The sequence below is a fragment of the Tupaia chinensis genome, unplaced genomic scaffold, assembly GCF_000334495.1.
Source record: "Tupaia chinensis unplaced genomic scaffold, TupChi_1.0 Scaffold139833_1, whole genome shotgun sequence".
Taxonomy (NCBI): domain Eukaryota; kingdom Metazoa; phylum Chordata; class Mammalia; order Scandentia; family Tupaiidae; genus Tupaia; species Tupaia belangeri.
The window spans coordinates 4143817-4156435 of record NW_006199712.1 but is presented as its reverse complement, the minus strand read 5'-3'; the positions used below and the strand labels follow the sequence as shown (position 1 = coordinate 4156435).

The window sequence follows — 12619 nt, the reverse complement described above, 5'->3', positions numbered from 1 at the left end:
CCCCCTGAGTCGGCCCCTCACTCTGGCCCCACAGTGTGAGCTGGCTGGCCCTCCCAGCTGGGCTCTCGCTTTCCGGTAACTGAGATTCATCCTTTACTCCGCGGGGTCTTCGCGGGCTCGTCTGTCTCTCTGTGAAGCTGGCAGCCTTCTCCCGGCCCCCAGCTCCCCCTCCTCCCTGCTTGCCTTCTCACACCTTTACACCGTCTGCGTGGTGGAAAACATGGCCCTCCTTTTTTGTAGTTACCCCTACCATCTAGGCTGGCCTTGTGACTTGTGTGACCAATGGGATGTGGCAAAAGTAGTGATGTCACAGCTCCAGGGCCTAGACCTCGAGACCTCACAGTCTCTGCCTTCGCTTTTGAGGAAACTGGCCTGAGGTCATTCTGCTTAGAGAAACCTGGAAAGAAAGACACCACAGAGGCCGGACCGCCCAGCCGAGCTCAGCTGCTTCCCGACCACCAGGTGGATACAGCCCCACGAGCGAGCCCAGGTGAGACCCACAGAGCTGCCCAGTGAAAGCGTGAGCGTAGTGAATGCATAGGCCGAGTAGACCCAGGACAGCACGCCAGGACAGTTCTGTGGGGGTTTGCCGGGACCTGGTGCTCAATCCCACTTTACTAACTCCCTTTTCTTTTCTTTTCTTTTTTTTTTTTTAACAGGTTTTTGCTATAGGTCGCATGCGCTTGCCAGAAAGACAGAGAGAGACAGAGAGACAGAAAGCGAGAAATCACCCCCCAGGGCAGATGGCCATGCCACAATCCTTTCTCCTCCATTCTCCTCTTGGGATCTTGGGCACGCACGCACACGCGCCCGGCGTGAGTTTAAGCCGCCGGGTCCAGGACTTGAACTGCGGTCGACTACATGGGAGTCCAGTGACATAGCCATTACGCTAACTGCTGGTCCCAATAAAATAATTCTTTAAAAAATAATAATAATTTTAAAAATTTAACTTTTAAAAATTCCTTCTCGGGAGACAAGACCTGAGGCTGAACTCGCGATCTGAACTCGCTGGGCTGCCCCGTGGGGTCAAGGAAACCCAGCGTTTGCCGGCAGAGCCGGTTCCCGGCAATAAAGTAGAACCAGGTGAGAGCAACGCCCACTATTTTCATGTGCTCATTGCTGGCCCCCAGGATTCCCCCTTTGAGGGACGGTCTTTTAAACTTTTAAACTACTGTTTCCAGAAGAATACCCAATGGCAGCCCCTAAAGCACGTCTCATGACCACAGTGTACCATCCTAATGCACACGAGCTGAGAAGAACATGCTTAGACGTGTTGGAAGGTAAGTGGCCCCGCAGTGCAGAGCCGCACAGCTCTGCTCGGTCCAGGCTTGGGGAAGTGCTCCCCGTCCCGATGACCCATTGGCGAACCATGCGGCAGAGCCCTGGAAGGCCCACGAAGCCCAGGCCGTAGACACGGCGCGAGCATGGGCCAGGCTATCCGCCACGAATAATATTTAAATCGGTCTGATCATCACGTGGGCATCGCTTCGGTTCTGCCAAGACTTCCTGTTTGCATTTAATGGACGCAGTCTTAGAAACACGACGGAATAAAAGCCCAGGCGTCTTCAGCCCTTTGGTGACTAAATGCACATTGGCAGGTCCATGTCTTGTCCTGACTCACTGCTGTGGAGCATGAGCCAGAGCCAGAATCCTCTGGATTCTGTGAAATGTTTAAAAGCGGTGGCCCCACCATGGCTTAAGTATAAAGCCCTGTGAATGGAGGAAGCTGGCAGGGTTAGCTGCAGGGGTGTGGGGGTTTTCTTTCTTTCTTTCTTTCTTTCTTTCTTTTTTTTTTTTTGAGGGGGGGGGGTGGTTTTATTTCAATTTTATGGGCTCCTTTCCCCCTTTCGAGGGTGATCTAATGGCTTTGGTTGAAAGCAGCTAGCCAGTTCTTTAGAAGATATTCCCTAGCCAAGTCTAACTTTATTTAGACGCTGTGGATGGACAAGCTCGGTTGATTAAAGAAACATCACAGCCCTCACTAATGACAGCGACATTGCTGGCAAGTGTAGACCCCTTCAAAAGAAGGGTGTGACCATTTTGAATGGCTTGTCTGGAAACGTCTATAAATCTTATGTTTTAGTAAAATATTTTTTGTTATTCTAAAAAAAAAAAAATTCCTTCTCTACTTCTTCTTTTGGGGATTTTAGGCATGCATGCATATACTCCTGCCATGTTTCTCAAGCTGCTGGGTCCAGGATTCAAACCACACAGTCGGCCACATGAGATCCAGCTGCCTCAACCACCAGACCATGGGCTGGTTCCCATAGCTTTTCATTAATCAGACAGTGAGTTGTTCACACAAGAGGGCCATGGTGCTATTAATTAGAAAACAAACTCCTCTTTTTATGAATGACAAAGCTCCAGTACAGATTAAATCTGTGCTATCCGTTGAATATGTGACTATTTTGAACTGAGATGTAAATATAAAATACGGACCAGATGCTGAAGACTCAAAACACAAAAAGAATGTACAATCCCCCCTTTCCCCTTTAAATCTATACCACGTTGAAATGGTAGTATTTTGGATCTGATGGGCTGACTAGAACTTAAGTTTAGTGCCAACCTCGCCTGTGTCCTTTCACTGTTTTTTGGAGGTTTTTTTTTGGAGAGGTTTTTGCTATAGGGCGCGTTCACTCTCCAGAAAGACAGAGACAGAGAGACAGAAAGCGAGAAATCACCCCCAGGACGCTGCAATCCCTTCTCCTCCGTTCTCCTCTTGGGATCTTGGGCCCGCATGCACATGCGCCCGGCGTGAGTTTAAGCCACCGGGTCCAGGACTTGAACCACAGCCAGACTACATGGGAGTTCGGCCAACTGCTGGTTCCCCTTTCACCGTTTTAGTGTGGCTACTATGAACAGAACGTTTGAAATGAGCAGGAGCTCTAGAGATTTCCATTGGACAGGGCTGGGTTCCGTGGTGACTCAGGGGTAGAAGAGCGTATCTGTCTATGAAATGAAGCAGTCCGTAGCCCGGTCATCAGTGAAGGCGGCTTCCCCAGGCACGAGGGTAAATCTCCACGTGTCAGCAGTTCTGCCTCCCTGGCACCTGCCCTGTCAGGCCACTGCCGTATTCGTAAGAGCCACGGAGAAAAGACATGTCCTCTCAGAAGAAACTCTCTGGTGGCATTCTGATGGCTCAGAAACGTGGGCCTGAGATAGCATGCCAAGAACAAGCCCCAACATTGGATTGGGGTCAGCAGGTGGCGTGGTGGTTAAGGGCGCTGCATTCCCACATGGTCGACCGTGGTATGAGTCCCGAACCTGGCGGCTTGCTTTCTTGCTTTCCCTTTCTCTCTCTTGGTCAAATTAATAGTAATAATAAAAACCAATGGAATTTCTTTAAAAAAATAAAAAAAGAAAAAGAATTCTAGAAAGTCGCCACATTTCCGGTGTGGGTTTCCAAGCAGCAGGCATGGTTTGAGCGGTGGGCCCCGTGCAGATCCCTGTCTCTGGGGCAGAGGCGGCCACTGGCAGCACAGCGTGCAAAGCCAAAGGTCGCCCTGAGCTCATTACATAATTCTGGAGGGTGTGAGGCCAAGTGCGTATTTGCTCAGGGGAATGGTCGGAGCTGACAGCAGACCAAGGCCGTCACGTCGGGGTTTTGACGAGGTGTGTGCTGAAGGCTGTTCGTTTGGAGAAAGACCAACGGGCTTCCCCCCATTCCGTCCTCTCTTCTTTCTCCCCCGTCTCCGTTTCTTTTCCTCCTGAGCACGCTGACCTAATACCGAATGGCTGTTTTCGAGCTGCCCCGGCCTTGCTTTGTGAGGAAAAAGCCCGAGTATTCTTCCCCTGCAGGACACAAGTTGTTATTTTTGGCACAGAGGCTCTTAGCCTGATCGCTGTCTAAATCAATTTCTGTTCTTGGCAAGGTCGTGCTCTGTGATGGCTCAGCGTGTCCTCCGTGGAGGGACTTTTCCTTGCTCCGTGAGGGGCGTGGGCAAGGATGAGGGGCCACACGTGGAACGTCCCTGCTCGGGGTCTCCTCACGACGGCACCTTGGCACCCAGAGTCTGCTCCATTGAGTCCTTGGAACCGTCACAGCCCCACGCCGTGGAGGGACGTGCATTCCATCTTTGGGGTCATGGAAAATGCTTGACTCGCTCAGAGCCCAGACACTCCAGGCCCACTCCCTTCGGCTCTCGAGGTCAGGGAGACGGCGTTGTCTGCTCCTGGTCCATCACGTTCGTTCTGGATGGAGAGGCCTCCCCGTCTTAACCACGGTACTGGGCCTGAGAGCCCTCAGAGCTGAGAAAGCCATGGCTGGGGTTCCCCCCTGCTATTCTGGGCACTGCTGACCTGGCAGCCGCAGCCCACTCTGACAGCTGGGCCTGGGGTCCCGGAGTGCTGGCAGGACTCAGAGCTCAGCTCACCCCTCTAACTGCTCTGTGCCTCAGGCCCCCCCGACACAGAAGGAAACCTCTCCAGCCCTCTTCTCCCTGCCCTGCTACTCCTGGAAGCTTCCATAGCCTGGGCCTGGTAGGAAGCTGCAAAATCAGAAGCAGGTTACAGTGCGACTGTCCCCACAAGCGAGACACCAGCTTCTTAGTCCCTTCTTTACAAGTTGGTGGCAGAACATTTAGGGAGAGGGGTGAGAAAGGCCCCCAAGAGGAAGGGCCGAGTGGGAGGCTGGCTCAGGGGCTGGCAGGGCCGCAGGAGCGTGACCTGGCAGGTGCGGCCGGCGGCTATACATAGCCAGCCGAAGCTTCTTAAGAGAAACCTCTTTCCGCACCCTGCGCGGTCCCACCCGGGCCGTGGCTGTAAATCCCTTGGCATACTTAACCTTCCATAGGGACCCAGCCAGCTGGCCACCGCAGCCCTACAGCGCCTGCCGGCTCTCCATCCTTCCTCCTAATATCCCCGGGGGCGCGCCCCGAGCGCAGCCATGGTCGACATGGGGGGCCTGGACAACCTGATCGCCAACACAGCCTACCTGCAGGCCAGGAAGACGTCAGAGAGTGACGCCAAGGAGCTGCAGCGGCGGCGCCGGAGCCTGGTGCTGCCCGGGCCGCAGAGCTGCGCCGAGCTACGCCGGGAGCTGTCCCCGCAGTTCCACAACCTGTGTGAGCAGCAGCCCATCGGCCGCCGGCTCTTCCGTGACTTCCTAGCCACGGTGCCCACGTATGGCGAGGCCGGGGCCTTCCTCGAGGACGTGCAGAACTGGGAACTGGCCGAGGATGGCCCCACCAAGAGCAGCACGCTGCAGGAGCTGGTGGCCACCTGCACGCGAGTCCCTGAACCCGGAAAACCACACCCCTTCCTCAGCCCGGCTCTGACCACCAAGTGCCAAGAAGCCACCACCGAGGAAGAGCGAGCGGCCGCGGTGGCACTGGCCAAGCAGGAGACGGTGGCCTTCCTCCAGGAGAAGCCCTTCCAGGACTTCCTGGCCAGCCCCTTCTACGACAAGTTCCTGCAGTGGAAAGCCTTCGAGATGCAACCCGTGTCCGAAAAGTACTTCAACGAGTTCCGAGTGCTGGGGAAGGGCGGTTTTGGGGAGGTAGGTGTCTGTGGGCAGCTAGGTGGGAAGGGAAAATAAGGGCCGCAAAGGGGGGATGGGTGGGTTGCCTCTTTTTATTTTTAAATAATTATTCACTTAATCTTAATTATTTATTCTTCTTCTGCAATTGGACCAGAGACAGATAGGGAGAGTGAAAAAGCAAGGCACCAGGTCTGGGACTCGAACCAGGGTTTGTCATGTGGGAGTCTAACGCCACCACACCACCTGCCAGTCCTGCATTTTGCCTTAAAAAAAGAAAGAAAGAAAGAAAGAAAGAAAAGCTTCAAGGTGGAGCAGCAGTGGCATGGTAGTTCAGGCAGCGAGCTCCTATACAGATGCCCGAAATCCTGAGAAGACGATGGAAGAGAAGGGGTTGCGGCATGGCCATTCCCCCACCCGTGTGTGTGTGGGGGCCTGCTTTCTCATTGTCCCTCTCTCTTCCTCCTCTCTCTCTGCAGCAAACACACATACAGGCCCCTGGAGAAAAAAAAAAAAAAAAAAAAAACCTCAGGGGAACTTACGTAGCACTACTCTCTAAGTTCTAGCACCAGGCAAGAGGTTCTCAGCTCACTCTCACCCCTTCTTTCCGGTCACCATGTGAGATAAAGCACAAATGGCTTCAGAGAGACGAGCACGGTGTGGACTGGCCAGCAGTCCACATCCCGGGTCCTCACCAGGCCCACGCTGCAACGCCCTGGACCCTGGGGAATGGCAGTGGCGGTGCGGGTGGGGGTGGGGGTCTCCTTTCCCCCTTAATTATGGTGATGGAGGTCATTTGAGAAAAATAGCTAAGAAAGTACTCATCTTGAAGTAGAGTTGAGACATGTTTTATACCGCTGGTGTGCCTAGCTCTTTCTTCTTTTAAATTAAAAAAAATTTTTTTTCATGGTAACATTTGCATAACATAAAATTGACCAGTAAGTATTTTATTTTATTTTATTTTTATTTTGAAAAAGAGAGATTTTTGCTAAAGGGCATGTGTGCTCAGTGGAGTGACAGAGAAAGAGAGAGAGAAAGCAAGAAATCACCCCCTAAGGGAGAATGGCCACACCACAATCCCTTCACCACTTTCTTCTCGGGATCTTGAGCACGCACGCACACGCACCCGGCGTGAGTTTCAAGCCACTGGGTCCGAGACTCAAACCACGGTCGACTACGTGGAAGTCCAGCAACGTAACCATTGCGCCACCTGCTGGTCCTGAGTAACTTGACCATATCTTGGTCCTCTACGCAGGTGCAAGGCATTTTCATCACCCCATACCCATGGCCAATCACTCCTGTTTCTCCTCCTCCAGGGCCTGGCCACCCCTGTCTGCTCTCTGTCTCTAGGGACTTGCCTGTTCCGGGGTTCTGTATTCCCGTGTCAGGAGTCTTCCCCTCGGCAGGCTGTTTGGGCGGGTCGTAGACCGTGCTCTTGCCTCGGTCAGTGCTTCATTTCCCTGCGTGGCTGGATCTGGGTCGAACTCCGTCATGTGCACACGCTACGTCTTGTCTGTCCGTACTTGCTGAGGGACTCTCGGGCGTCTCCGCCTTTGCTGTGGAGCCCAGGGCTGTGGTGAGGACCCACTTACGGCGTTGGTTGGACACCCTTCATCTCGCTCAGGCCTGTGTCTGGTATGGAAGGGCTGGGGCACGTGGAGAGCCTCTGCTTCACTTTCTGAGGAACTGCCAGACTCTTTTCCATTTTATTTTACTGCCAGCAATGCACAAGGGTTCTGATTTCTCCGCGTCCTTGCCAACACTTTTTTTCTCTTTTACTACAGGGCCCATGTGCTCACCAGAGAGAGACTGAGAGAAGGAAAGTGAAAAATCATCCCCAGTGGGGATGACCACACTGAAATCCCTTCTCCATTTTCTTCCTGGGATTTTGGGCACCTGGCATGATTTTCAAGCCACTGGGTCCAGGACTCGAACCCTAGTGTGGGACTTCAGTGCTTTAACTACCATGCCACGTGCCCTCCCTTATTTATTTATTTATTTATCTATTTAAAGAGGTTTTTGCCTTAGGGCACATGTGCTTGCCAGACAGAGAGAGGCCTGGGTCTAGGACTTGAACCAGGTCTACCATGTGAGAATCCAGTGATGTAACTACTATGCCATCTGCTGGTCCCCCTTCATTTTTTAATGGCCACCCTAGTGGAAATGAAGTGGTATTCCATTGTAGTCCTGGTTCTTTCCTTTTTTAAAAAAAGAATGATCTTTTATTCAACTCTATTTTAATTTGACCAGAAAGGGACAGAGAGAGAGAGGAGAGAGAGAGAGAGAAAGAAAGTGAGAAAGCAAGTTGCCAGGTCCAGGATTTGAACCATGGTGGGTCCTGTGGGAGTCCAGCACCCTTAACCACCATGCCACCTGCCGGCCCCCTGGTTCTTTCTTGAGAACTGGTCTCCCCTGCGGCTTCTCATTTCGCAGAAGCCTGCTGTCGTTACTCCTGGGCTGTTCCCACCCTCTCCTCTTCATCGTCCTCCCCTGCCATGCCAGCCCCCACCCCACCCTCCCACCTGTTTCCAGCGCCATCTGCATCCACCTCTCCCTCTCCCTCTCTCTCAAGGTGTGTGCAGTGCAGGTGAGAAACACAGGGAAGATGTATGCCTGTAAGAAACTGGACAAGAAGCGGCTGAAGAAGAAGAACGGCGAGAAGATGGCTCTCTTAGAGAAGGAGATCTTGGAGAGGGTGAACTGCCCTTTCATCGTCTCTCTGGCCTACGCCTTCGAAAGCAAGACCCACCTCTGCCTGGTCATGAGCCTGATGAACGGGGGAGACCTCAAGTACCACATCTACAACGTGGGCACGCGGGGCCTGGACATGAGCCGCGTGATCTTCTACTCGGCCCAGATCACCTGTGGGATGCTGCACCTCCACTCCCTGGGGATCGTCTACCGGGACATGAAGCCTGAGAACGTGCTTCTGGATGACCTCGGCAACTGCAGGCTCTCCGACCTAGGCCTGGCCGTGCAGGTGCAGGACGACAAGCCCATCAGCCAGAGGGTGAGTGGCTCTGCCCCTGCCCAGGGGCTGCAGGGAGAGAGGAGGGGGAGAGAACCCTGCTTTCCTGGTTCCTAAAGCCCTTATGTCGTCATCTGCCTTAAAAGGAATGGCCTAAGAGGATTAGCTTAATTGGCTCTTCGGTGCACTTTGCTTTCTTCTCACAGGGGGAGAGGGGAGCTTCCTTTGTGAGTTGGGGATAGTCTGAGCCTTCGTGGTGAGAACCAAGGAGCTGAATCTCAGTGGAGGTCCAAGGTCCGAGGTCCGGATGTGGCCCAGCAATGGCTTCCTCCATTGCCCTATTCTGGAGCCAGTAGAGCCTTGGCTTTCTCTTCTGGAAAATAAGGGGACTGGACCCTCAAACTCCATGATCTTAGGAAGTAAACTTTAATAGGATAAGACAAAGAAAGGCCAGCCTCGAAGCCTAGTGGTTCAGAGAGTAATACCTCACATAGCCAACCATGGTTCAAATCCCAGCCTGGCAACTTGAGAAACACATGCATGTGTGCATGCCTGCCCAAGGGCCCAACGGAGGGAAAAATGGAGGAGAAAGGGCTGTCATGTGAATGTGCCCCACTGGGGTCCTCTTCCCCACCTCATGATGAAGGCACACACCCCCTGGCAACTCAAAAGACAAAGCCCCTAACACTTAATATCATCACCAATCAAACATCTCCTGTCCTGGCGCGGAGGGGATATTTTACCTTGGAAGACAGTAAAGGCTTAGGTTTAAGGGTGAACATTTCAATATTTCAGTGGAAACGTAAAGAAGGGAGCAAGGCAGCAGATGTCTATTCTGATCAGTTTGGTTCAAAGCGACTTGCTGAGACATCTGTGGCTAAAAGTGGAATTATAATTAAGCAATTATGTGAAGAGAACAATATGGAATCTCTGGAATTCTAATGCCTCTCTTTTTTTTGTAAGATTTTTTAGAGATTTTTTGCTATAAGGCACTTGCAGTCACTGGAGAGATAAGACAGATAGAGAGAAAGTGAGAAATTCCACCCCCACCCCCACCCCGCCAGGATGGCCTTGCCACAATCCCTTCTCCTCCATTTTCCTCTTGGGATTTTGGGCATGACATACACGCACCTGGAGTTTTAAGCTGCCAGATCTGAGACTCGAACCACAGTCGACTACATGGGAGTCCAGGGACGTACCTATTATGCCATCTGCTGGTCCCTGGAATTCTAATAGGTCTTTATTACTAAGTTTCTGAATGTGAACATAGGAAGAGAAGGGTCCAAACCAGGTGCTTAAATGTTCATTTAAAATTTTATTTAGGGGGCCAGCAGGTGGCGTCGTGGTTAAGGTGCTGGACTCCCACATAGTCGACCACGGTTCAAGTCCTAGACTTGGTAGCTTGCTTTCTCTCTCTCTCTCTCTCTCTCTCTCTCTTGTGTGAACATACGCCATAGAGAAAAATAATAATACATTAAATTAAATAACTAATTCTTTTTTAAAAAAAAGTGAAACTGTTTAAAAAAATAAGTTTTATTTTTGCACACATTTCAACTTATAAGGCACAGTGAGTAACCAGACAAGGAAATTAGAAAATCGTGGCCAGTCTCAGAAACTCCAAGCGACTTCATGTGGGTATAGTAGAAGGGACATTGGCAAAATGTCCAGAGCCTGGCCGTGACCAAGGGCTGGAAGGTCTTCTTGTGGAGGTCGGGAGCACGTGAAGGTTTTAAAAACAATGATGTGATGAGCTTTGCGTTTTGAATAGACCAAAACAGCAACAGTGTGGAAGGGAGGCAGGAGGCAGGAGGCAAGGCCGGAGGTGATGCAGTGGCCCAGATAAGACGTGGCAGGGGTCTGTGTCAGACAGGGGGACCAAAGAAGTGGGAGCAAATTGGACCTATTAGAAAGAGCTCTGGTGGGACCTGGGAACCAGCTGGGCGTGACAGTCGGGAGAATGAGGGCCTCGGTTCCAGCGACCAGGAGGAGGAGCAGAATCGTGGCAAGTTCAGTGGGACTGCGTGATCTCAGGGTCATCGTGGACTAGGTGGACAGAGGGGTCCGGTGGGCATTTAGAGCCACGGGTGTTGGCTCCACATGGGGATGGGCACATGACAGCCCAGGAAGCACAGGTACCACGGAGTCACCTGGGAAACAGTGAAGGAAGAAGACTGGGGAACAGATCTGGGAACGCCAACACGGAGGGAACGTGGGGAAAAAGAACCTGAGAAGTTTTAGGGTGTCGGAGCAGAAGCAGGAGCTAAGGGTGAGGTTCAGCTGCATAGCATCGAAAACCCGAATAACAATGCATATGGATTACACAAGGCAGGAAGTGATTTTCTTTTCTTTTCTTTCTTTTTTTTTTGAGAGTTTTTTTGCTATAGGATGTGTGTGCTTGCCAGAAAGACAGAGAGAGACAGGGAAACAGAAAGCGAGAAATCTCCCCCCAGGGGGCGGAGGATGGCCCCACCACAATCTCTTCTTGTCTACCCTCCTCTCGGGATTTTAGGCACGCATGCATATGTGCCCAGCGTGCGTTTTAGCCGCTGGGTTCAGGACTTGAACTGCTCTTGTCTATGTGGGAGTCCGGCAATGTAACCATTACTCCACCTGCTGGTCCTGGGAATTGATTTTCTTATATAACAAACTGTGGAGATAGTAGTGACCGGCACTAGTTCAGCAGCTGCAGGATGATGGGATGCAAATCTCTGTCATTTTGTCCTTGTGCATTACAAGATGGCCATGGGGCTAGCAGGTGGCATGGTGGTTAAGGCGCTGGACTCCCACATGGCCGACTGCTATTCAAGTCCCAGACCTGGTGCTTTGCTTTCTCTCTTTCTCTCTTTCTGTCTATTGTGAGTGCATGTGCCCTACAACAAATTAAATAACAACAACAATAATAACAAATACAATTAAATACATAGTTATTTTTTTAAAAAATAAAGTCATCGCATTTAAAAAAAAAAAAAAGGTGGCTGCTCTAGCCCCAGCCATCAGGACCATGTTCCCGGCAGGAGGCGGGAGGAAGGGTCGGAGTAGCAGGCGGCGTGTGGCAGCTGGCTGGCTCCATGAAGGAGCTCCCCTGGAAGCCCCGTCCAGCATCTCCCACTTAGATCTCCTTGGCCACGATTTCCCCTACCCGCAGGGAAGGTGAGTAAGTGACATTTTTCTTCGTTGGTTTATTTATTCTTGAAGGCAGGAGGGGCCTGACCTAGTGAGTCAGGAGAAAGAAAGGCTGGACGTTGAGCAGGTGACTGCCGGCCTCTGCCACAGGAGCAGGGAGAGGCTCCCGGGAGCAGAGTGTGGTCAGAGGTGCAGACTGCGACCAAGAGCGGGACTTCGCACAGGACACCGCGGTGTCCTCAGCAAGACTCGCTTTCCAGTATGGGGCTTGGATTATCTAGAAGCAGGGAGAGAGACCAGGGGAGGCAGAAGACTGTTCCTTAGAGGGGGACACAGGTAGGAGAATGACGTTTTAAGTTAGGGAAGATGGAGCCAGTTTAGGTGCTAAGAGCCAGCAGAGAAGGTGCGGGTCCTGCAGGAAGGGCAGAGGTGAAAATGGAGCCGGAGAAAGAACCTGAGGAGCGCGGTCTCCTAAGTGGTGGGGCGGGTCGGAGTGCTTGGCTCCTGGGATCTGTCTACAGCAATAGCAGTGCTGTAAGTCTGGACCTGCCACACGCACGCGCGCACACACACACACACACACACACACACACACACACACACACCCATAACTGAAGGGCATTACTTTGTGCTTTTAAATTTGTATCGTCGATTACGCCGAGTCGGAGTGTCGTTCTGAGCACCCTCTAGACGTGGCTCAGATTCGTCGTTGCTTTATCCACCTCGCGGGGGCTCAGGAGACAACACCCCGTGGTCTCTGTCCAGGCGCTCCTCTCAGGCTGCCTCTGGCTCTGTTCACGGGGCAGGAGGGTAGAGGCAGTTCCCTTGACGGCTCTCCCAGCTCTCCAGCTCTTTTGGAACTGCAGGAAACCTTCTGTGCCTCCTCCACACTGCCCAAGGTCACCATTGTACTTAGTGGGGAGACTTGCCGCCCGGAGACCTTTGTCCCTGTTACCTCTGTGTTCTTCTCTGTCCCGTGAGATCCGACTTCAGGATTTAAACCAGTTGCCCCATTCAAGAAGTTTCCACTGAAGCCCAGGGGATCAGCAGGA

General features: G+C 52.2%; 1 protein-coding gene and 1 pseudogene across 1 annotated transcript in view; both read left to right on the top strand.

Annotated features, from left to right (window-relative positions):
* Window positions 1-282: 282 nt before the first annotated feature.
* Window positions 283-1458, top strand: LOC114004738 (ubiquitin-conjugating enzyme E2 N-like; annotated as a pseudogene).
* Window positions 1459-4885: 3427 nt separating this feature from the next.
* The window catches only part of GRK7 (G protein-coupled receptor kinase 7), a 50781-nt gene continuing 43047 nt past the window's right edge, over window positions 4886-12619 (top strand). Inside the window, exons 1-2 of the mRNA XM_006162317.3 lie at window positions 4886-5497; window positions 8049-8486. Of these exons, the coding sequence (XP_006162379.1) occupies window positions 4886-5497; window positions 8049-8486 (1050 nt within the window). The remainder of the gene's footprint in view (window positions 5498-8048; window positions 8487-12619) is intronic.